Genomic DNA, 25234 nt, shown 5'->3' with positions numbered 1-25234 from the left:
CCGCCTCCTCTGTATATAAGTTCTCACTCCTCCCAGATTGACATCTGTCTAATTGTGTTCCTGAGGAAGAAAAGAAATAAATATTACTATTACAAGAAAGTCTACAGTCTCTTATATATGGGCCTAACCAGGATAACCAAACTAGCAACAGTTCTTCTCCTGCCTGGACCTCGTTTGCCTTCAATCTATCCTTGGAGAAATGTTTGCTACCTTGAGTTATTTATAATAATAATAAAGGTGGGAGATAGATAGATAGATAGATAGATAGATAGATAGATAGATAGATAGACAGACAGACAGACAGACAGACAGACAGACAGACAGACAGATAGAGATAGATAGCAAAAACCTTTACATAAAAAGGTAACCTGAGCAAAGGTATTGTTAGTTACAAATGTAGATATATTTTTCTATGTAAATTTTATTCATTAGCAATTTCCATGTAGCTTAACAGATTTTGTTGAGGAGACCTGCGCGCCTCATCAGTTTGCTTGTCCAGTTGACAACTATTGATGAGTGACTTTAAGACCAATATCCTTTTTCCATATGCCTCTTTACCTTATAAATGCTGATCTCTGTAAAGTAGACTATATATCACAGTAAGAGCCAAAAAGCACCTCAAGGACTCTTGTTCTTTTTATATAGCCAGAGACTCAGAAAGGTAGAAAGTAGGGATACAGAAATTTTGTATGCAAAATGGAAAAGCATGCATGGGTGTGCTTGATACATAATAATACAAAATAATACAAGCCATTAAAATACAAGAAAAACTATTTTAATTTAAAAAACTATTTAAAACATAAAAAAACGGGAGTGCAATCCAACTATTAACAATATAATTATTTAATGGGCTTTATTCCACCAGTACTGGATCCCCAGGCAAGATGGCAAAGCCAAATCTGCGTTATACGCAGTTAAAAGGTACTATTCAACCACATTATTTTATTCTTAAAGATATTTTCATGTTAAGCCTTTGTTACTGGGACAGTTAGACATTCAAGCACAATAGTTTTGTTGTTGTGTTGTCACATTATCAAAATGGTCCGATGCCTATATAATGTTAAGTCTTCGTTTGAGCCTGTTGTGATATGTGAACCAACCCATAATTGTTAATATTGTGTTGAAACCTGGTCGTTATGTCTTATTCAACAACCTGTATTCAAAAAAATTCCTGGTGTTAGTGTTGTGCAGCTACTAAAAAGGCTATTCTCTGTTTTTTTCCAAACCATTAATTCATTTTATAGCGTCCAGATGCTCATTATGGAGGAGTTGAGCCTTATTGCTCAGGAGGCATGCTCTAAATTATTGATGATTTCCTGCCAGAGAAACAATTTGAATTGTATAAAACATTACATCTTGGTAGAAATGCCTGGTAGGAAGTTCATTGCCTTGTAAAATGGTATGTAAAACACTAAGGGCTTAATGTTGCTGCGGATTCCTAGGATAAAAGAGAATTGTTATCTGAGAAAATAAATGGAATGAATTCCACATCTGGCCATGATGGGCATTAATCAGAAAGATTCTTTTCTGGATTTACAAAATGTTATGTTGGTGGTACAGTACAAATTTCTTTTTTGTGCTCTGCTCTGGGTTATAATTCCATTAGGGAAAGCACCTTAAATTATCTTTGTTGTTATAAATGCTAGCTTCATCTTCTGATTTCAGTTGAGAACTCACAATATTTTTCCTAGTAGTTTTGTTATTTTGAAGAAGTGCCTTTTTTTTTTTTTTTGCAAAAAGCATAAGATATATTATTCTCTGTGTAGACCACAGAGCACCAACTATGAAAGTGCAGTATGCAAGTGTACATATATTCACCTGGAAGAGAATAAAATGGACCAGTATGTCTGAGAAGTACTTCATAAAACATCAGAGACTCCACTGGTTGCCCCCCATTTTTAAAAAAATACTGCCAACAACACTTCCTTCTTAGCAGCAAAAGGCTAAGCATTTCATCTTTATCTTAATCGAAACTATGATATAAACCAGCCTTCCCCAACATGATATCCTCCAGTGTTGGTCTGCAACTGACATCTTGACCAATTAGCACAGTCACATAAAGTGTCTTGGCATGGAATATAAGGGGTTCTTTGGGGGATACCAGGATAGATTTCCGAACAGGTATTTCAGCCTACGTCTATATCTGTTTTAAAGACCTGCTTATTAAGAATCCCATAGCACAATTTTAGGCTGTTTCACCTTCATCCATTTTTGAAGAGATGGAAAATTTGAGTGAGTTTCCAGGAAGGAAGAATGAGTGGCCGCAAAGGAGGAAAAGATGAATATGACATGTGTTGTGGAATCTCCAGCTAGACTGGAAGGAGATGTTAAGAGAGAGCCGAATTTGGATTCTTTTTACTGCAGAAAGTGGCACAGGCTGGGCCTCCCCCAGAATCCTTGAAACCTTATCCTACCATTCCCAAGGGAATAGAGTCAGTCTGGTGTGATTCTTGTAACATAGGTGAGAAGCAATCAATCTTCTGTTTGAGACTATTCACAACTGATTTTGGTCGCTTTTATCTGACACATGTGAGATCTTTGACAATCGCTTTGTACATGGGGTTTTCCCCCTCCATTTAAAACAGCAAAATATTGGAATGTAATAACAATATTGAGAAGATAACATTAATATTTTGCTCCATATTCTTCTTTTTTAGAAAAATTATATGCCTCCCCTTTTGTGGCTTTTTTTTCCTCTCGGAAAAGGCAATTAATAGCTTGAGGCAAAGGAAGGAAGATAGTATTGATTTCCATTGAGGAAGACCCAGATAAATACCCCTCTCCCTTAACTTGACTACCTAATTAATCTCTTCTACGTGAGTAGTTTCAAATATTAAATGTGGGTGGATCTGATTACTGAGCTTCAGGAGCTGACATTGATTAATATAAAATAACCATGGAAAATACATGGGCCTGTCCTTGAAAGCAGTAGGTGATGAGCTCGACGTGAAAGAAACTTGTGTGTGCCCAATTTTGACTAATCTTTTCTAGTTAATTACAGTTATATCATCAGATCATTGAATAGAAATATTCTTTATAACTTTCAGTTAATTGTGGAATCTTTAGTGCTAATAAGACTTTTCTCAAATGTGTTAAGAATTTGAATGTCTATGTTTAATCTAGTATTTCTATAACTACGGCTACCATATTTTAAACATTTAATTTCACTATTCATCAAAAACTGTTAATGTTTTTACGCAGTTCTTGTGTAGCATCTGCATTCCTTATCATTTTTATGGTTTCACTATTTGCCACTTTCTGTGGTCCACCTTATCTCCAAACCTTTTTGAAGAAGATTCAATAGAAGGCTCCCTATGGAATGTTTCTTTTGTTATCCAGTTTGATGAAAAACATGGATATTTATAGTCCATATTATTTATTCTGATATTATCCTCCCTTCAATGGAGATCAAGGAGAGTTTGGACAGTCGCCTGACATAGATCCTTTCATTTGAATTCCAACACTGGGCAGGGGATTAAATTCACTGACCTAAATAGGCTCTTATTCCAGCTCTTATTCAGTACAAAAGCTGAGAGTGAAAACAGTGAGAAACACGTAGCTTCTGATTTCACGATGAAGCTTTCATACCGTTTTCCCAATAAGATCTATGTTAACTTGTTCCAACTGTAGTGTTCAGTAAACATAATAGTGTGGATCAGTGGTGGTATTCAGCTGGTGCGAACCGGTAGGGGCGACTGCGGGTGGGCCCGCCCCCGCCCCCGCCCCCGCCCCCGCCCTGCCCACTTGCCCAGCATAATGCTGTCCTATTTAGCCATGTTTTCGAGGCCAGGCGCATGTGCGGAAGGCACGTCCGGGGCGAACCAGTGGTAAGAATATGTGCAACCCACCTCTGGTGTGGATGTTGTATGTTCTCTGCTAGAAATTCCTATTTTCCCCACTGCAGAATTATTTCTCCATGTTGCTTGAAGGATTACTTGGGAGAAAAGAATGGCCTTTAAGAAACATTTTGCAAACTAGAACGAACACTTATTAGACCAATCGGCTGGTATATTAGCATCTACTTATAACTTGGTCTATTGTGACAACGCATGGAAAAACACATCCAGTATAATGAACACTTTTTTTTTAATTTATTTTTTGTCCTGTGACTTTTGAACATAGCATGGTGTGGTTTCTTGAAGCAATGTCTTGCTGAACTCTTGTTACTGTAATACCTGATAACAGCAGTGAATTATTTAAGAACAAGTTCCTCATTACAATTAATAAGTGCAGATTTTTTACAATGCCCTTTTAGCCTAGCCAGGTCTATTGACTCAGGCATGGAATGGTTATTTTCTCTAATTCTGTTTTGTGCTCTTTCTTTTGGAAAAAAACAATTAGAAGCTTGTATTTTAGATTAGCAGGACACAGACTAAGGCACTATCAGCAAGATTGCTTAGTACAAACTTGAAAATATTATGGGCAGTGCTTTGAGGTTAATAATATCACTCCAAGCCTAAATATCACTGTGATTATTTGAAGTAGCATTGCTGAAATTTGTAATTTGATGCTGTGGTAAGCTAATTTGCTGGCGATTTGGAGAGGATTGATTGTCAATTTATCTGTATTCAAGCCAAAGCCCTGTCAACTGACAGTAATACAAATGCTTGTCTCCCGTCCCCCGTCCCCCGAATGTATGTACAGTATGATATTAGCAGCTGTGGTTCTCTTCCTTCTCTTCACCCCTCCTCAACCCAGCATCCCTCAGGTCTCAAGGAGCAGCCCATTTTCAATGCTGCTGAATAGTTTGTGAGGTCCAGCATTACTAATGTTGCCATCTGTCCTTAATTTAAAACAATCATCCTATCATTTCTTATTCTGTCAAGTGTCATCTCCACCCTACGGGTGGGTTGGAATCCAAACTGAAACATTTAGGAGTCTACCACTTACTCTTTTATGTTGCTGAACATAAAATTTTCTCAACAACCGACCCCTTGCAACTATTTAGTTGTGTCCCAAATATGCATCTGAATAAAACCATGTTGCCTTGCCTAATGGCAGTACTTCCTTTGCTTATACAGGTAGTCTTTGAAATACAACAGTTCATTTAGTGACCATTCAAAGTTACAGCGGCACTGAAAAAAAAAGTGACTTGTGACCTTTTTTTACACGTACAACCGTTGCAGCATCTCCATGGTCGTGTTATCAAAATTCAGGTGCTTGGCAACTGTCTCATATTTATGATGGTGGCAGTGTCCCGGAGTCATGTGTTGATCTTTTGTGACCTTCTGACAAGCAAAGTCAATGGGGAATCCAGATTCACTTAACAACTGTGTTACTAATCACAACTGTGGCAAGAAAGATCGTAAAATGGGACATTATTCACTTAACAACTGTCTTGTTTAGCAATGGAAATTTTGGGCTCAGGTGTGGTCGTAAGTCAAGGACTACCTGTTTTGAGGGTCCTTATTGTTCTGTAATGCTTGGAGTTCATAGGGCGGAATAAAGGTGGGCTCAAGTAAAGCATAAAATATAATTTTGGTTTAGATATAGAATATAGATTCTTTCAGAACATTTTGCCAAGATGCATACCATTACGTCCTCTGAGTCTTTCCCTACAACAACTGTGTGATATATATTGGGCTGAGAGAGTATGAAGTTGAGTCTTTCCAGTCTTAGTCTAAAACTGTAACAATTGCATTAGGCCGGTTCTTTCATAAACCACCCTTTATAGTCTGAATCTCAACTTCTGTATAATCTGACCGTTCCCTTTAGAGTAGCAGCTTTTGTCTGATGCTGGAGTGTTCCATGTGGTCCATTTTATGCCCCAGATAAAATGTTGCCTCACTTTAGGAAATATAGGTCTCTCTTGCTATGGGACTAAGAGATAAAGTTGTTACTCCTCAGTATGTGTGAATGCCAGATGTTTGGTAAAATTGCTATTTGTGAAATATATGCATTTAGGTTTTTGCCAATTGCTGTGCCCAGTTTGTCAGGCATTACAGTTATGTTTTATGGGCAGGAAGGGACATTTCCTATGCCATGTACAAGACACAGAATGTAGTTGACAGTCTATTGCCCTTCAGTTGTTTTAGGCCTTCCAGTATCATGATGTCCAAGGACAAGATTGTGAGAAATATGTTCCAGAGCACTGAAGGCACAGATTGCCATTCTGAACCTTGTCTCAGCTGTTCTATGGTTATATTTCGTTGTTGTTGTTGTTGTCTAAATGAACACTTCTTCAAAACTGCATACTAATACAAGTGCTCAGCTGAAAGAAGGTCCATGAAAGCTGGAATTCACAACGTGATTTTCTGTTTGAGCAACATTTGTTAAGATGTCTCAGTGGACAACACTGTGACAAAAACAGCAATGTTTGTACTGTAGTTAACAACGCTTGGCAAAATTGGGCAGCAACAGTATAGTTTGTATAGAAATTGAAAGATTCGGCACTACCCACAATGGAGAAATGGTAGTGAAGATTATAGAACTGAGATGACTAAATTGACTTCTTTGATCAGAGAAAATAAATGTAGATTTATTTATTGCTAATTGGAAACTATGGACTTTTTGTGTAAAAGAGAAAAAAAAATGGACTTATGATATATGGTTTTGATGATTAGGTAGGATAGATTACACAAAAAGAGAGTTATGATGTAAACATACAGTAAAAAGTAAATTTATAATTGTACTTATAACTTCTGTAAAGAATATCATAAGCTTCTTGGTATCATATATTTCATATCCTATATTTTATTTCTTTTCTACTTTTTACTTTTTTCCCTTTCTTGCACTTTTAGTTTTCTGTTTGATCTCTTTCTTTTTCTTTTCTTTCTTTTCTTTTATATTAGTTTGTATTAGTTTTTAAATATTTAAATAAAAATTGTAGGAAAGGTAAAATTGGGTACTATCGTGATAGCAACTTTACGATACTCTACAAAATTAAATCATAAGCATCAAAGATCTGATTATTAACAAGGAATAAATCTCTAAATTAGTGCTTACTGAGCAGAAAAGCAGAGTACGTTTTGAATTAAGGAGGAAGGAAGGAAGGAAGGAAGAAAAAGAATATGCAAAGCTGAAATTAAAGGGAGCTCTTTGGCCTAAAATAAATTTGTTTTTTTAGAGGGTGGTGTTAATTACAATAGTTGAGATGGGGAAAAGGTATAATTGGGTCAGACAGAAACACTGGCCCAAAAGCTTAAATCCTGGTATTCCCATCTGGAAATTAGCCTGCAGTATGATATATACAGTAAATATATGGAAGGATGTCCCACTGCACACATTTCTCTGGATGAGAATGTGCTTTCTTTGAACTCAGTGGGACATATTTCTGATTAAATTGACGTATGTGTGTGAAACAAAACATTATACCTAAAGGCATGCTTACTGGAAAATAAATCACATTTAAGTAAATGGGAATGACTTCTAAAAGAAGAACACACAGGAGCTACTTATTATTGGGAGATGTTTGAAAGCCTATGGGCTAAAAAGTATGAAAAGCTTGCAAAATGTAAGAATGCCTGCAGGATCAAATAATAGCTAATGATTTTTATGTGGCATGAAAAAAAGAAAAGAAAAAAGTGTCGGGAATATCAGACAACTTAATATATGTTATATATGGTATATATTACGTTAGATAGGCAACTTAATAAGAAATAGGAACTTTGAAAGGAAGATAGAAAAGTATTCATGACAGATATTGGAGGATACTGTAAATTGGGATAGAAGTATGTTGCTTAAACTGTTTAGTAACAGAGACACATTTTGCCATGTGCCTTCAGTTCTAACCTGCTGCTTGCCTCATGAATTTTTAATTCCTCTCCAATGTGCTATTCCCTGCTTTGTCAATGAATATGCCATCATGGACAGTCAAAGCTGAGCAGGTCACCTGCAGGCTTGACCCTGTGGATCTGTTTGATTGATGTATCAAAGAGACATCTTGCTAAGGAGACGTAGCCATTAGGGGAATTTTAATGAACTGGCCCATAGGAATAGCTCATAAAAGAGGGGTACCACACAGCATATCTTCAACAGTCAGTGAAATGGGTAGATCTTTGTAAGAGAAGATTGTGGGTCCAGTTGTGAAGCTGGAAAAAACAACAACAACCCAACACTGAAATAAGATTGATCGAAAACAAAACTTATGGAAGTGATTTTTTCCCCCAGGTTTGGCTATATTAGAAATTGGTCAAAGTGGCCTATGGTACTTACTCTGGTGTTGCTTTCCTTCTAAAGTGCAGAATGACGTATACTAACCTCTCAGCTATTCATCTATTTGAGAGGATGTGGCAGAGATCATGTGGCAAATTTCCATGCTTATTGTAAACATCACCAGTGTCCTGCTTCCCCTGTGGTGTCCTCGAATAGCCTAAGGATCAATATGTGTGGTTTATCTTCTATGTCTCTAGCTGTCTTGGTTACTTGCAGGAGTGGAACATGTTGGAACTTCAGTTTTAGCCCAAATTTGTAGAAAACTATCCTATGAGTTTGAAAATTATTTCTGAGGACCAGAAGAGATAGTTATTATCAGTTTTGGATCATTCTTATATTTTCTCATACTTCAGATATTTTAAAATGATATTAACACTCATGATTACAAGAAAATCCTACGGGGAGAAGGCAGACACTAAAATAGGAAATCAGTTTGTAACTCACCAATTTCAGCTTCTAGCCCAAAAATCAAGCCTATCCCAAGTACCTGGTCAAAGAATAATCTTTGCTGAAAGGAAAAAATCACATCCTCCGAGAGAGCTCCAACATTTGCCTAGCTTTTTAAAAAATTATTACAAAAGTAAATTGATCCTCATGTCATAATGAGATACCACAGGTTTCCCTATGGCTGTATTGTTGTGTGGTGTCATTAGAAAACTTGTTACATAGTTTAAAAAAAACCCAAGTACCATAGTTGAAGTGTGAAGCAAAGCTATTCTATGGCAATTCCATCCTTCTCTTCTAAAATCTAAGTTATACTTTACTTGCAGTCATATATATCAAGTTTTTGATCTTTTTCTTTTCTTATCAGAATAGTCGTCGCTGTTAATTCCAATAAAGTAGCAACAGAAGGGAATAGGCCTTTTTTCCCTTCCTGCTATTTTTCTGTTATTCTGTGGAGGAATAGATGAAACATTTTGGCTCAGTCTTGCAGGGAAAAAAATGGTGAAAAGGTTAGGAAAAATATTCTTGCCATTCCTATGGTTGTAGTGGAATATAGTCTGGATTCCCAGGAGGGAGGCAACTCAGTTCAGAGTTGTGTGAGAGAAAGAGAGAAAGTATGTTTCATGTAGGTCAGAGTCTGCTTCTGTTTGGCAAGATTCTGTCTATAAAGAAATCTGCTCAAATGAACTACCGTGTGTTTTCCTTGGCTTTTGGAGCCTGACCATCTCTTGAGACTGGATTTTTTTTTTCTACTTTAAGAAAAAAAGAAAATAAGCCCCCCCAAACATGTGGGGCACAATGTGCACCTTTGGCCATCACATCCTGCTCAAAAGGTTAACTTCCTTGAAACATTTGGAAGATGAAAAGAAATAGGTTCTGTATTGGATCTCAATCTGCTACAACACAAATCTGTTGGGAAATTGGCTGTTTACCCTTTGCATGGTGCTGTTCGTCATTTACATGTTTCCTTGTAACATTAAGATGATATAATGAAGCAACTTGCGGTTCCACATCAATGGAAGAGCTGTTGAAAATCACATGTTATTTTTGCCTCAGTGAGGAAATAGATGAGTTTGAATGTCAGAGAGCACTGAGGAGAGAAAAGCAGGAAGATGTATTGCACTGGCTTTCCCCCCATCCATCTGTTCAACCGGCAGGCCTAATGTTCAGTTACGGACTGTCCCAGTTGTTGTAAACGATGCTGACCTACAGGATATGGGATGACAAAGGTCACACAACTTATTTTCCTCTTGCATTTCTATAAGTGATCATTACATTCTCTGAGATGTTTGAGATATTATAACTCTACAACTCTATAACTCTAAGGCAGCCATTTTAAATGGAAGAAAAACATTTTCCTGATGTTCAGAGGTTATTCTATATGCACACGGGTGCACAGATAGACACACCTTGATTCATATAGTTGCTTTTGCTGTGGGGGGGACATTGCCCACAGTCTCTGTTTTAAAAGAAGTATTCTGGCAAATTATACAGGTTAATCACCCTCTTTAAAGGTGCTCTTGGGTCATAAGAAGCTGCAAGTATCTGTGAATGCTACCAAAGTCCCATCCTCGAGTTGCTGAGTTATGAGGATTCTGCCCTTAATGGCGTTAAAGACAGTCACTTTAACATGCTTTCCTCCAAACTGTGATGGGTGCGAAAGCAAGCAGACATAATTTACTCTGTCTACATAGCTGGTATCTAGCGTCATCTGGATACAACCTGCTTATCAGGCTTGGGTGGAAGCAAATGCCTGATACACAGGTGGTTCTGCAGGTCACTTCACAGAAGTCTTGGTCTACTGTATTTATCCTAAAAAAAGGTGGACCAGGACTTCTTTATAGCAACCCATCTTTGGTTGCTCAGCAAACATTGGAATGAAAGATTGCTCTGTGAGGCATTTCAATGGTCTGTAAAGTGACTTGGGTGTTTGGGATTTGTTTCTACGTATGTCTGACAAGCAGTATGCTTTATTGAGCTCCTGGACTACAGCTGTCTCTAACGATCTGGTGTCATGTCATTCCAGCAGCACAAGCCAAAATGGTCTACAGGGAAGTCAGCAGCAACCAGAGAGAAAGAAGTGGACTTGCAGAGATGGAAAACATTCTTTTCACATTGGATCAGAATAACTTGGAATGAATTGGCCTTAGCTACAAGTTGGGAGTGACAGAGAGTCTGTGCCATGGGGATGTATCCTTCTAGAACAGGGGTATCAAACTCGATTTCATTGAGGGCCACATCAGGGTTGTGTTTGACCTTGGGGGGGCTGGGGGGGCGTGGCCAGGATGGGCATGGCCAGCTCAATGTCACTCGTGTCAGGGGCATCCGTGGTGGCCCAAGCGCTCTGCCAGCAAAAACAGGCTCCCGAGCTCTGTTTCTGACTGTGACAGCCTCCTGCAACTCTCTGCCAGTGAAAAAGAAGCCCGGGAGGGCTGTACACAGCCCTCCCGAGCTCCATTTTCATTGGCAGAGGCACCGTAGGCCGGTCCTTCACTGTTTCAGGGTGGCCCCATGGGCCAGATCTAAGCATCCTGCGGCCAGATCTGGCTCCTGGGTCTTGAGTTTGACACCCCTGTTCTAGAACTATTAAAGAGGTGTCTATGAGCCAAAATTATGGAGATAAGTTGTTGTGCTCTAATCAAAGAAGAATACAGATGGTTCTCAACTTACAACCGGTTGCTTAGTGACTGTTCAAAGTTACAACCATAGTCCTTTGCAACCTATATATATATAAACCAGTGTAGCACTTATACTAGAAATGATCATGGAATCTTCCTATTTGGTGAATAAATTGTTCCCTAAATCTTTAAATAAGTTTTTACTATTGATCTGAAAAGAAATTAACACTGTTGCTTAGCATCCGACAAAGAATGTTATTTCATAATGTGACTTGATTTTGGCTTAAGATAATGTGCAAACTCATACATTATGGCATTATGGATGACAAAAGTAATATAGCTAATTTAATATAAGCGGTTTAAAATCTTGAGTTAACTTTAATTGAGAGTATAACCAGCTTATATGATAGTAAGAATAATTGCCACAAGCTATAGGTAGTCCTTGACTTACGACAGGGCGTTTAACGACTGTTTGAAGTTACAACGACTTCGGAAATGGTGCTTTATGTCCCACACCTCCAGCTATCATAAAATGCCCCACCATGGTCATATGATCACAATCTGGGTGCTTGACTATCTGTTTCCACTTATTGTCAGTTGCCAGCACCTCACGAAAATGTGTTTGCCTTTGCAATCTTCTCTGTTGCCTTCCCCAGCAAGTCAATGGGGAAGCCAACAGGAAAGATTGCAAGTTGCTGCCGCCTGCTGAGACAACTGCCTCTCATCTCTGCAGGCTGGCTAAAAGAACTGCACACCAAGAGGTCCTTAACTTCTTCAAAGGTCTAAGCTCCAATCCTACAACCCCCTAGAGCAATTCTCTTCCATGCACAGAGGGGAACTGAACTTGGCAGGTAGTTCTTTTTCTCAATCTGCTTAACAACCATTAGATTGTTTAATAACCACAACTGGGAGTGCTGGGATTGTGGTTGTTGAGAGAAGCAGTGGCATGGAATATCTGCCATAAGATTTCTGTTTTCAGAATCCTTAGCTATTAACCGTGGTAGCTAGGAATGTGGGAGATAATATCCAATCTCTCCATGCCTTTTTCTATTTTGTTTTTGGTTTGTTTTATTTTATTCATATAAGATTACAATATTGCCTCTCTCAGGGCATTGTTTCCTATTCATATCCCAAATTGCTATGGGTTTAATTATAGATTGATTTTAAAGTAACATACTACAGTACTTGGTATAAATGATACTCATTACTTTGAGAGTATGTATATTCAGAAATGAGTGTATTGGTGAAGCTTTACAAAGTGGCACTATAAGATCACTAATTTTTGGTAATTAAAAGATGTAGTTGTCCCCAAAATAGTCAGCTGCTAACAAGGCCTCCTTGAACTCCAGGAACTTCAAAACCTGGAGGCTTGTTGTTTAAATGCAGCACCTTATCCTTCTATAATTGGGTATTATAAGGAGAAGATATGTATAACTGAAGAAAGTTATCCCTTAAGAGACTGCAGTCTCTGATAAGGAGGTTCTTCCTTACCCTTGTGATTGGGAAATTATTCTTCACCAATTAATAACAGAGTGTGAAGGCTATGAGAGGTGTGTAATAGGAAAAACCTGAAAAAGCACCCTAAGTGTGTCATGTGTCACAACAATAATAAAGAGTGATTCTTCAGGTGAGACACTCTGAGGAGATGTCTTCAAATTGGGGACAATAAAGGCAATTTATTAGTGAAGAAATATTGCCCTCTTTCTGTCTTCACTCCATAGTTATTTCTTTCTCCTGTATTAATGCCAGCTTCCAGTTGATTCCCATCTGTTCTTTTCCACTCTCCTGCTGGGCCTGAAAAGAGGAGGATTCTACACCTCTGGCTCTTGAGGCCAGCAGCTGAATGCAAAAATAACCAGGCTCTGCATTATGTATTTTGAAAAGGCTGTTTTGGGTTTGGTAGCCAAACAGAAAGCCAAACCAGCTGAAAAAAAAGAACAATTAGTTAATATTGGCTGGTCTTTCGGAGCACAGAACTGAGTTTCCTTCCCATGTCTTATTAAATGCAGAATTTCCTCCATCTCCCAAAAAAAACAAAAAACCCAAACTCTTCCTGATTTTGCATTCAGAGAGTGTTCTGCAATGAGCGCAGCATGACAGCAGCATGAAAGATATCTCCAATATAAATGGCCTTCATTTCTGTTCCTCCTCTTTTTATTAATTTCCACGCTAGCTCATTTTATAAGATTTTTTTTTAAAAGTTCTTATTTCCCTGCTCCCTGAGGATGTCCTAGCCATGAAATCTCAGTTTGGGATTTTTAAAAGGAGCCTTCTGCAACCACAGTGCTAAACATTCACAAATTCAACAATTCTCCTATGAATTCTGTAATGTTATCTTAGCAAAAGGAAATCCTAAGATGGCACAATATAAACATCAAAACTGTATGGATAAACTTTTTTTTTTAAATTTGATTTATATGCCGCCCTTCTCCGGAGACTCAGGGCGGCTTACAATGTGCTAAGCAATAGCCTTCATCCTTTTGTATATTTATACAAAGTCAGCTTATTGCCCCCACAACTGGGTCCTCTATTTACCTACCTTAGAAAGGATGGAAGGCTGAGTCAACCCTGAGCCTTGGAGAGATTCGAACCTGCAGTAATTGCAGGCAGCTGGTCTTAATAACAGGGTGCTTTAGACCACTGTACTACCAAGGCTCTAACTTTAATGATTTGTCATAAATTAGTATTGCTGTTATGGCTTGAATCTTTTGTAATGACAAAGTGCTAAACTATGTATGTAAGCCTAGCACAATGGAGTACAATATGCTATTACACAGCTATTATTTACAGCTGCTATAAGTTCACCTATTAAATAAATGTCTGAATACTGACTGTAGGTCTCTCTTAAAAATGAGTGAAAAGTTATGAACTGTCATAAAAGACCTTAGTTGTCAGCTTTCATCCCAGATGTGGACAAATTTTGCTCTTGTGTCCTGATTTTTATGATAGCTTCCTTTTAACTCCCTGCTGTCTTGACACTGTCAATCACAATGGCACAGCAACAAGGAAAGATTGCATGGGACATTAACTATGTCCTCTCTTCCCATTTGAAATCCTGAACACCTTCTGCCCTGTTTTCTTTCAGTCACTTCCCTGCTATAATCTTATCATGAGGCTATGCTAATGGTGTGTCTCAGCTAAGATTTAACCATTTTACAGTTAAAATATGTAAAGAGATGTCATAGGATGGGAAGAGCAAGAGGAACTTTTCAGATAAGTACATACTGTTCTTCACAAACCACGGTGATGGTTATATTACTATTTACTATTATTTTCAAGTCAATAATTTGTGTTGATGTTTTATTATATGCAGTGGCTGGTGTTACCATACTATACTGTGTATATGCACATTTCTATACAGAAAAACTGTATGTATAATTTTTACTAAGAATTTTTATTATAATAGTAAAATCTATTGCAAACTAAATTTAAAGAAAGAGAATAGAAAAACGTTAAAAGGGCAAAAAAAAAGAAAGAAAAGGAAAAGAGAAGATATAGAAAAGTGAAAATATAATAAAGAAAAATATATAAAGAAGTGACTTCCAACTTCATCGCAATATAAATAAATTTAATAACTCTTCACCCTTTAGAGTTGCTATGAACATTTATCTTTATTATCCCATATCCCTTCTCTTATCTATAAATAATTCATAAAACATCATCTTTTCAGTCCTGGTACCAGTAGAACATCCATAAAGGGTAACCAGAAGTAGCAACATATCTTGTTTTTACCCTCAATCAAATAAATTGATTTTATATTCCTTCCTTTTACTTTTAACAATCTTAATCTTTAATGAAATGTTGTAGGATTTGAGTTTTCTTCACTTCTTTTCCCCATCACATACAGTTCTTCAAGACTTTAACAGACTCTTTTGTAAATCCAGTAGGAAAAAAATATTCAGGTTACCCTCTTGGTTTGTCATTTTAAATTTTAAAACCTCAGCCAATTTCTTTTGTAGATTCAGTGAAACATCTTTTTTCTATAGCTTTATCTTGGTCTGACAGTTGTAAATCCACCTTCAATTCCTTCATTATCTTGTTAGTCAAACTTTGTTCTACATGTGACATTTCTTCAATGACATCTTTTGGATGTTGCCTATTTATAGAAGCAGACATCATTACTGGCATTGTTGATATTGTGGTGTTCTGCCCCAGCTACGGACCCAAAGAACGCAGCACACACAAAGTCTGTACAAACCTTAGTTTACTAAATAAACCAGTATCTTACAACAACGGCTGTTAATTAACTGCATTAACAGCCGCCAAGAATTCAAAGAATAATAACTGAAAGCTTACTATGGTTGGCAGAATGCCCAGAAGCAATTTGCAGGAAGCTGATAAGATAAGCAAGACAAGACAAGAAGGTATGTGAACTAAGTTGTTCCCTGCAAATTGCTTCAGTCGGCCTTCCTCCTTAAATAGGCTAAGGGAATGGCCAATTAGCCCCAAGCCTTACTCGAGGAGACCTCTTCCTGAGGAGCCACTCCTGCCTTTTGGCAGCTCTGCGCATGCGTGCATCTAGGAGAGGCTCCTCCTCTTCGTCCTCTTCACTTAAGGGAGCTTCTGGAGGTTCTGAAGGCCCTGGCTGAATCCCTGCCTCTGGCACCACATCTTCTCCAGCCTCCTCATTGTCTAACTCGAGTGCCAGCTGCACAGGCTGCTGGTGTAGCACCACATCAGTCTCCTCACTGTATGAATCAGCTACTAGCTACACAGGCCGCGTACGGGCCACAACATGTGGCTACTTGTTTCTGAGTCCATGCATCAGCAGTCTCTTTTATAATACAGGCCTACCCATCTTTCCTCTATTTAAAATTTTAGTTGCTTCTGGCATCCAGTTTTCAAAATCATAAAATTATTTATCTGTGCTACATCTTGTAAACGAAGAGATCTATTTCCCATGTTAACCTATTTCTACTTTATATTTAATTCAAAAATCATATTGTAAAAGTTTCAACATTCCATTTATAACTGAACTCTTAAGTGCATTTATAACTGTGTTAGCTCATCAATGAAACCAGTTTATGGTACAAACTATCTGGATTGGATCACCAGTACTTTTTTTTTTTTTTTTGCCAGCCATAAAGAAAATAACCCTGTGGTGTGTAATTTCCATAGCATTGTACTTTGTAATAAGTTATAGAACTGGAATCTGCAAATACTGCTGAATGATTGATATTATCCACTTCTGTGTGTATCCTACCATATTATAGTAAAAATTGAACTGCTATTATATGTGTAGAGATACAGTTTATTCCGTGTACCATGTAAGTCTCTCTCGCAGCTATATTAAAATGTGCTGGATACATTTCTAGGGAGAGAATCAGAAAACTGGGACTCCCTGCTGGATGTTCTAAAGTGATGCCAACCCACTGCCAATTTACCGCTGAGATTTGAAGAGCCTCAATTGTGGGTATTAGGGAGATGGGAAACCGTGCTCAATTTATCTGTCTGCTCTCATTCTGTGCTGAAGCAAACCCATTCCCCGTGGCCTCTGCTTCATAGATTCTTCTCCCTAGAGTCATAATTGGCATTATGTCATAAGTCACAAGGTGCTTTGTTCTCCGCTAATTGGGAACTATTATTCCAGGAAGTAGATGGGGAAGGAGGCAATGTGCTGTAGTATACAGCCTTTCCCCCATGACTCCCTTGGGTCTGCACCACTTTAGCAAAGGCTCAGTGAAAAATAGCAGAAGGTGGTGGGGAGGGGGGGGAACGACCAGGCCAAGGTGTGAAATGAAATGGAAAAGAACTAGCTAGGCACTCCTGAGTTTTCTGCAAAGCTTGATGGGCTGCTTTTCCTCCAAGAATCTTATGAATTACATATGAGCCTTGATAGTACAGTGGTTTGGTACACCCTGTCATTAACACAGCTGCCTGCAATTTCTGCTGGTTCGAATCTCTCCAAGGCTCAAGGTTGACTCAGCCTTCCATCCTTTCTAAGGTAGGTGAAATGAGGACCCAGTTTGTGGGGGCAATAAGCTGACTTTGTATAAAATATACAAAAGAATGAAGGCTATTGCTTAACGCATTGTAAGCCACCCTGAGTCTCCGGAGAAGTGCGGCATATAAATCAAATTAAAAAAAAATAAAATATCCGGGATCAAATATCACAACCGCTAATTTCTACCTGCCCTGCAAAGTTAGAACGAACAGCTTATCTTGCTTTTAAAAAGAGGCAACTAGTCTTTTGCGATGCCTTTATTGCTTAAGTCCATGACAGATGAGATCTGAATTAAAATTGGCTGCTCCCTTGCTTGGCATGATCTTTCCCAAGGTATACTGAAATATCCAGATCTTTCTTTCTGATTTCATCTTACTGATGGGTTTAATTTTTTTTGTTGGGCAGTTTGTAATCCCTTGAAACAGATCTCTCAGTAAATAAAGTTGGATGGGCTAAAATTACGGCTTCGAAAAAAGCCGACTTGTTCCATTAATCGATTCTTTTGGACAGCTTAATTTTAAATGTTTCTTATATCACTTGCCCTGAAAAACAGTTTTCAACAGTTTTTTTTTTTAATGGTATAAAATACAACAGAATATATATTTTTGTTTAATACTCTGCTGCACGAGATGCATTGGCTGCCAGATCTCACCAGGCTCAAGATTGACTCAGCCTTCCATCCTTCTGAGATAGGTAAAATGTGGACCCAAGTTGTTGGGGACAATATGCTGACTCTGTAAACCACTTAGAGAGAGGCCTGTAAAACACTGTGAAGTAGTATATAAGTCTAAGTGCTATTGCTATTGCTCCCTATGTGAGTCTTTAGCACTTGATGGATTACAGCTAAATTATGAATTGATTCCGGTGAACAGCAGTGTGAGATGCTCTTTGATCATGTAATAGCTCTATTAGTTTGAAAATGCACTTTCAAACAAGGAGATATTTGGTTTTGTTGTCAATGAAAATTGGCTACATCTGAATTTGAGTACAAAAAAATGCAGCACATTTCCCCTTAGTTCACCTGAAGACTTTAGTATCCCAGAAGCATTTGTGACCTATGGTTGATTTAATTGGATCTATGGAATGCAATTTTGTGAGATAACTAATTTGAATAGGCAAAGTTGTGGGGTGGAAAATAAAATGGCAAAAATTTTCAGAGACACAAAGATTTATTAATAACAAACAGATGTCAAAACTTATTGACAACAAATACATGCAATACCAAAAATTGTTGCTTCCAAGACAATAGCTATGCCAGATTATCCCAGCAGAAACAGCCCAGAGTTTTTGTGACATCTTCAAACAACAATAAAAGAACAAGTTCTATCTTAATATTCTGAGAAAGGGATAATTTATATTGTTGTGGGAGGCAGAAATGGTAAAGAAAAAGATGAGGGGGTAGGTAGCAGTTAGGTGTAACACAGACATTCCAGCCCTGAATAGAGTGAACATGTGTCATTTGATAAATCTTGATCTATGTTTAATCCATGGGAAATGGTGCCCTCTTGTCTAATGAATTTGAGCTTAGCTGTTTAGGAATGTAATCACCCTTTGTAATTCCTTGTCCCAGGGCAGATGTCCAGGGGAGTTTGAACAGGGTACTTGCTGGTGCCAGATTTGTGTCCATTTGTCCTGCCACATAGAGTTTTAAATTGTACGAGGTATGTGAGGGATTGTTGACAGGTCATGGCTTGTACTGAATTGAAGAACCTGCTTGATTTAGTATCCTCAAATAGCATTGCCAGATAAGATGTACAGATAACAATAGTATCTAGCTTCATTCTTGGATGTGAATCATTGTGGTCCATTGTGTTGGAAAGGTCAGTCTTAACAAACTAGAAAGCATAATTTGGCCTGCAAGTTACCAACATTTAGTTAGAACAGCCTTTCACAGTAATAGCAAGCAATCAGCAGCCTTTCCAAATTGGGTGACCTTCGGCCAGTCACTCTCTCTCAGCCCAAGACAACTCACAGGTTGTCGTTGAGGAGAAAATAGGAGGAGAAAGGTGTGTTGAATACATGTATATTCACCACATTGAGGTATTGTAAACAATAATAAATACGGGATATAAAGATAGATATAAAGATAGATAGATAGATAGATAGATAGATAGATAGATAGATAGATAGATAGATAGATAGATAGATAGATAGATAGATAGGCTACATTTCATATAGTCCTTATTTAGTGACTACAATTGGTACCACTAACTCAGTCATTAAACTAAGTGGTCACTAAGTGAAATCCCGACTGTGCTTATGATCCTACTTAAATTTTCTTTTAGACTTGTGAAGCAGTGGTGGGTTCCTCCCGGTTCTGTCCAGTTCTTGCGAACCGATAGTAAAAGCAGCGGGACGCTCCACCCACCCACACGTCATAATGGATGATCTGTGCATGCGCAGTAGCGCATGCGCACTCCCGTCGCAAACCAGTAGTAAAGGTAAATAGAACCCACCCCTGCTGTGAAGGTAAGAAATATGAGTACTGGTTGCAAAGTTGATTTTTCATCATCACTGTGGTAATATGAATGGTTGTTGTCCGAGGTGGCCACTAAAGAAGGATTATGTATAATTCACTCTTCGATCATTCATATTATTATTGTTGATTATTCCAGGATTCCAGGTTTATTGTTGCACATGAACTCGATTATTGTTTGAAAATTAGCCAAGGAGAACAGTATCACTGCTCTTAAAATGTATACATTTTGAGGGTGCTGATGTATGTTGTCGGGGTAAGGGGAATATACAGATTGTCTAGATCAGTGTTTCCAAAACTTGACCCTTTGAAGATGTATGGACTTCAACTCCCAGAATTCCTCAACCAGGCATACTGGTTGGGGAATTCTGGGAATTGAAGTCCATGCATCTTAAAATAGCCAAGTTTGGGAAACACTGGTCTAGATGATGTTATGTTGATTTCAGAAAAGTAAATTTCTTTCTTTTAGTGTTGCATGTAACTGTGGACAGTATCTACTGTCAAATACATGTGACAATGCTAGTGCTACTACTCCTATTTCTCAAAACTATGTTTTATTTATTATCATGAACCTGATATGAACCTAGAATATAGGTGAGTGTAAATGCATATCCTTAAAATTATACTTAGGAAGTGGGAAACTATGGTTCAGATTGTTGGACAAGAATCTATGGAGTTGTTCTGTTGGCTATAATTCAGCAGATGGTTTTTTAGACTAAACCTTGTTGAACATGATCTTCCATGTGAACCTACCTAAAATTACGCTGAAAATGTTTTCCGAGAACACTTGCTTTTCCTTTTCCTTCCTTTTGCCTCATTTCTGGGAATGTTGCTGTTCTGAGCTGAATCATCACGATTCCTTGCTAAATCTGCTCTCACGCTGTTCTTTATTCACTCCTTCACGGCAGAACATGTTGTAACCTTTGATCGCATAAGAAATCCTTCTTCGCCACTACCTGTGATCTTCCCCAAATAGAACAAGAGAAATAATTAAAGTATGAATAAAATCAAGTGTTGGAAAAATAAACTATTCCAGATGGGATGATGATTAGATGAGGTGATAGACTGATTACAGAAACATCTTGAAAAAGCACGAGCACATTATTTACACACATTTGATATGGTCAGGAGTGCTTTTCCGGTTAACTCTGAAGAGTGACTCCAGTCAGTCTCAAGTGGCAATGATTCTTAGTTTACCTAAGAATGCTTTTATGCAGAGGAATATATACCCTTGTAAATAATACCAGTATGTACACATTAATCAAACCTAGTGTAATATAGTGATTCTACTAGTTATAACATTGTGCTTGAATGCAATAAGTTTACATTAAAGGTTTGGGATCTATATATTTTTAATTATATTGTACAATAGGACACTTAAATGTGCCAAGATGTTTGCACCACAGTCTAAGGTTCCCTGTTTCCCTGAAAATAAGACATTCCCTGATAATAAGCCCAATCGGGTTTTTGTGCGCATGTGCTAAAATAAGCCCCCCCCCCGAAAATAAGCCCTCCATGAAAATATTTAAACGCATGCGCAGCCGGTCCCTGCCATTTCCTTTGGATTTCTCCACGCGCCCCAAAATAAGACCTCCCCGAAAATAAGGCCAAGCGTTTATTTCAGGGTTCAAAAAAATATAAGACAGGGTCTTATTTTCGGGAAAACATGGTAGTAGTAGGGAACTTTAGTCTCTCAAGATGTTCTTGAATTACAATTGGCCATGCTATGTTTTATGGATTTGTTGATAGGTAAGTGATGGGATATGGGATGAATGTTTGCAATCTTAGAGGGAATGAAGAGTCGCTAAATTTGTTTATACTTGTGATGAAGGTTGGAAGTCATTCATGTATTTTATTATATTCTTTTTTTTTTGTTTCTTCTCACTTTCTTTTTTATTGCTGTTTTTACTTCTTTCTGTTCTTCTGTATTTCTTTAAGTTTATCTTGCATTAGATTTTACCATTGTAATCAAAACTTAATAAAAATTTTATGCACACACACATACGAACACGCACTTAGCCAGTTGACCTAGCTGAAATGCTAGAAGTTCACTACTACTGATCTAATATGAATGGATTTATACTACTGAGATTACACATTCAAGTATTGCTATAAGTGCCAGAAAATAGAATAGTCCTTTTTTTAAATGTGTGTTAGCAGTCACCAGTGGAGTAACTCTGGGCATAGAGATAGTGCCCCATTGAGCTGCAGCTTATCAAATGGGTTGGAAAGAAGTGGCTTTGAGGGTCAGTTCCATTCTATTCCTCACCTGTAGCCATCTCCCCCCTCTATAACTTTTCCTCCATTGTTGAGGAAGGAGCACTGACAGGCCTGTCTTTCCAAATTTGATTTCTCTCGAGAGGAGGACAGGAGAAATGGATGTACTTCCCTGCCTTCTGATTTTTCTACTATCTCCCTTTGGTAGAATTTTCTAGCTTTGCATAGAAGGGAAGCCTCAGAAGTCTACTATTTTCTTCCCTTGCCATTCCAGATTTCCTTCCAAAAGATCATTGCTCTCTTCTTAGAATCTTCTGTTATGGTTATGCTATCCATTAATAGTGATGAGAAGGCAAATTTGATTCAAACAGCATACTGTTTCAAGGACTAGTGGTTTGATATTTTTTTATTATAGGAATAAATAGCAACCATTCCCTTAAATGAGGGAAATGAAAAGAAATGATACCAAGGCAAACATTCCCAAAAGAAGGGGCTTCTAATGGTGCTACCTTCACTGAAAAACCTCCCTTCTTTTGAAGACGTATGAAACATGGGTTTCCCAGTACATTTGCTCAAGTGTGGCTGGAAGTTGAGGACTACCTCTAGTCTAGACCATTCAGTCATGTTGTTTTAATATTCCATTTGGGTGTTATTCTTATGTTGTTTTAATGTTAAATAATTTGATCATTTAGTGATGAACAATATTCAAAGTAATAAAGAATATCTATAATTATCAATAACCATCATACTGGCACTACTCTGTACCTACAAATAATATATTGTGCTAGAGCAGATGACAATTTGTATAGCTGCCAATATAAAGTGCTTTTCTCTTAAACTGCCCTGATGTTTCCGGGATCATTTGTTCCACTGTCTAATAAGACTTTAGATTAGTATTAAAAGTACAATTGCAAAATATAAATTGGAAATGTTCTTTGTACAAGAATTCTTGACCAGTCAGTGAAAAGCAACATGATAGCAGACCTGATCATTTCCAAAATAAGAGACGTGTGGCAACTGGACCCAGTTTCCAATAAAAGGCAGACTAAACACTTCCATTATAAAGAATAAGCAAAAAGAATAGTGCAAAAGAATTTGAATATTGTTCTTGCTGTTACAGATCAACTGTCCCTGGAATTCTCTGGAATTCTTTTGTTAGGGTTTCTAATGCTTCTAATAAAGAATGATTTATCAGGAATTTCTGAATTCTTGTGAGTTGGTTCCATTCTTTGACTTTTGGATTATGTCTGACACTGTGATAATTGGTTGCATATTTAATGACTGCATGGTTTGTCCCTGAATATCAACCTTTTCCTGTAACGTCCTTTTTTTTCTCCTTTGTTTGATCAGGTTTCTCTTCTGCTTGAAGACTTGCCACCATGGCTCTGGACAGATACCTGCTCTTTAACGTGGGTACCCAGATAGCAGCCTTCTGCTGTCTGTGGCCAGGACCTCTGTCAACTGAAAGGTCTGACAGCCCATTCATCCTTTTGCCCTCTCCCTTCTAAAATCATCCGCCCGTCCAGTCACCCATGTCAATTTGCTATGACATACATCAGCGTTGATGAGAGGCAGGAACACTCTCGGGTAATTTTGAGCTGCCAGAATAATCAGCTGTATGTGCAACATGGCTTCAAGGAGTTCTCAATTAGCAACACGCATCCCTTAAAGAACATGGACACTCGTATTTTCACTGGAGACTTTAATCCCGTAAATAAAGGAGGCAACCATGCAGGAACACATCTGTATCAGAGCATGGAGAATCTACACTGGACCGCAGTAGCTGATCCACACTGCCATCCTCACTGTGGAAATGTAGACAATAAACTTGTCTTTCATTGCAAAGGCGCAGCTCACTCTTCCGGGTATTCCATGGAAGATTCCCTAACTCCCAGTTCACCTGAACGTTACCGACACTTTTCCCTTCCATCAGAACAAGGGATCCCTTCAACACAAGATATAGCCATTTCCTCCTGTGCCAAAGTGCCTCCATGGTTTCTTTCCTCCATAAGTGGGGATGCCAAAAAAATCCTGAAAGAAAAACTTAGAATTCACAGTAGTAAAGCTCCTGAGATTTGCAAGCCCCTCAGAGCTCAGCCTCCTTTGAATGATTCAGTTGCAAGGGAATGTTCTCAATGCCGGGCCTGCCAGCAATATAAGAACGGTTGCTCCTCTAACTGTTGCACCATATTTGTGCAGCATGCCGCTCTTGCTCATGCCCCATGGATGGCATTGGAGAGGCAACGGCCTTGCTTCCATAGCAGGCTAACCAGCCCAGAAGATATCAAGCAAGAAGCCCAGAGAAGGTTGCAGGTCAGGAGGCAGAAGAGTTCCCCCAACTTGACCCTTCATTGTGTCCGTGATAGTCAGAAAGTGATCAAATCCCAAACTATGGGATCATTAAATGGAGAGGGAGAGAGAGGAGACTGCAAAAGGACTCCAGGAGAGAGCAAAAAAGCTGATTGCAAAGAGAGGCTCTACATTCCAACTTTTGAAGAGTTCAAGAGGATGAGAAGCAAGGAAGCCCTTTTTCTCAATGGCAATAGTGAAATTGTGAAGGATAAGATGGAAGGAACCCAAAAGTTGGAGGAAAAAAGAAGTCAAAATCAGGATAATGTTAAAGGAGTGGTTTCAGCCATAGATGACGACGACGAGGTGTTTCATGAAAACAGCCAGAATGCTTCCAGGTTTATTGGCTGTGAAGAAAATTCATCCACATGGGACAGAAGTTTCTGCCTAATAAATATCCCTATGGCCAGGGATAAGATTTCTGAAATCCCAGCATCAGAAACTGTGCCAGTTCCCATCTGTTCTAGCCCAGTTCCAAGATCACCTCTGCAACCTGCTGCGGCATTTAGGAAGGAAGGCAAGAAAGATTTTGCGGAAGGAGAGAAGCAAGGATTGGATGCAAGAAATGTCAGGGAAACCCTCCATTGTGCTGGACAATCTCTGGTGCCTGAAACTCCGTCATCTTGCTGCCCGCTGCTATTAGAAGCAACTGATATTTCCAGTTACGGAGCTAAGCTTCAGAAAATGAAGGATGAATTTATAGGTACTGCTCTGGACCTCATTAAAAAGAGGTAATCGTTGTTAGAGATCCTGAGGAATGTTAATTCCGACGGAACATAGTCATTTCTAATACTTTTTATATTTGTATGCTTTTTATATTCGAGGTGAAGTAGATAGGTTTCGACTAGTGTGAAAATTGATGTCCTGGGTAACATCCTTATTATTTTATTATTTATTTATTATTTACATTTTTATACCGCCCTTCTCCTGAGGGACTTAGAGCGGTACACAGCCATACTAAAACGTGTGTATCTATAAAATTTAAAAAACAGTTTAAAACATATTAAATGATTTGGCCCTATATTAAAAACT

The 25234-nt window shown here is 38.3% G+C and overlaps 1 protein-coding gene across 2 annotated transcripts in view; it reads left to right on the top strand.

Annotated features, from left to right (window-relative positions):
• Positions 1 to 25234, top strand: part of LOC117668610 (uncharacterized) — an 80426-nt gene that overhangs the window by 30834 nt on the left and 24358 nt on the right. Inside the window, exons 2-3 of one of the 2 annotated variants that reach the window (XM_087881748.1) lie at positions 19446 to 19601; positions 23204 to 24933. In XM_087881748.1, coding sequence (XP_087737874.1) covers positions 23399 to 24933 — 1535 coding nt within the window. In that variant the 5' untranslated portion in view covers positions 19446 to 19601; positions 23204 to 23398. The remainder of the gene's footprint in view (positions 1 to 19445; positions 19602 to 23203; positions 24934 to 25234) is intronic. The other variant, XM_087881749.1, reaches the window with a different exon arrangement.

This window comes from Pantherophis guttatus, chromosome 1 (genome assembly GCF_059756535.1).
Source record: "Pantherophis guttatus breed Tessera chromosome 1, ASM5975653v1, whole genome shotgun sequence".
NCBI classification, from domain to species: domain Eukaryota; kingdom Metazoa; phylum Chordata; class Lepidosauria; order Squamata; family Colubridae; genus Pantherophis; species Pantherophis guttatus.
Note: the sequence above shows the minus strand (reverse complement) of the source record. Positions and strands in the feature narration are given on the sequence as shown.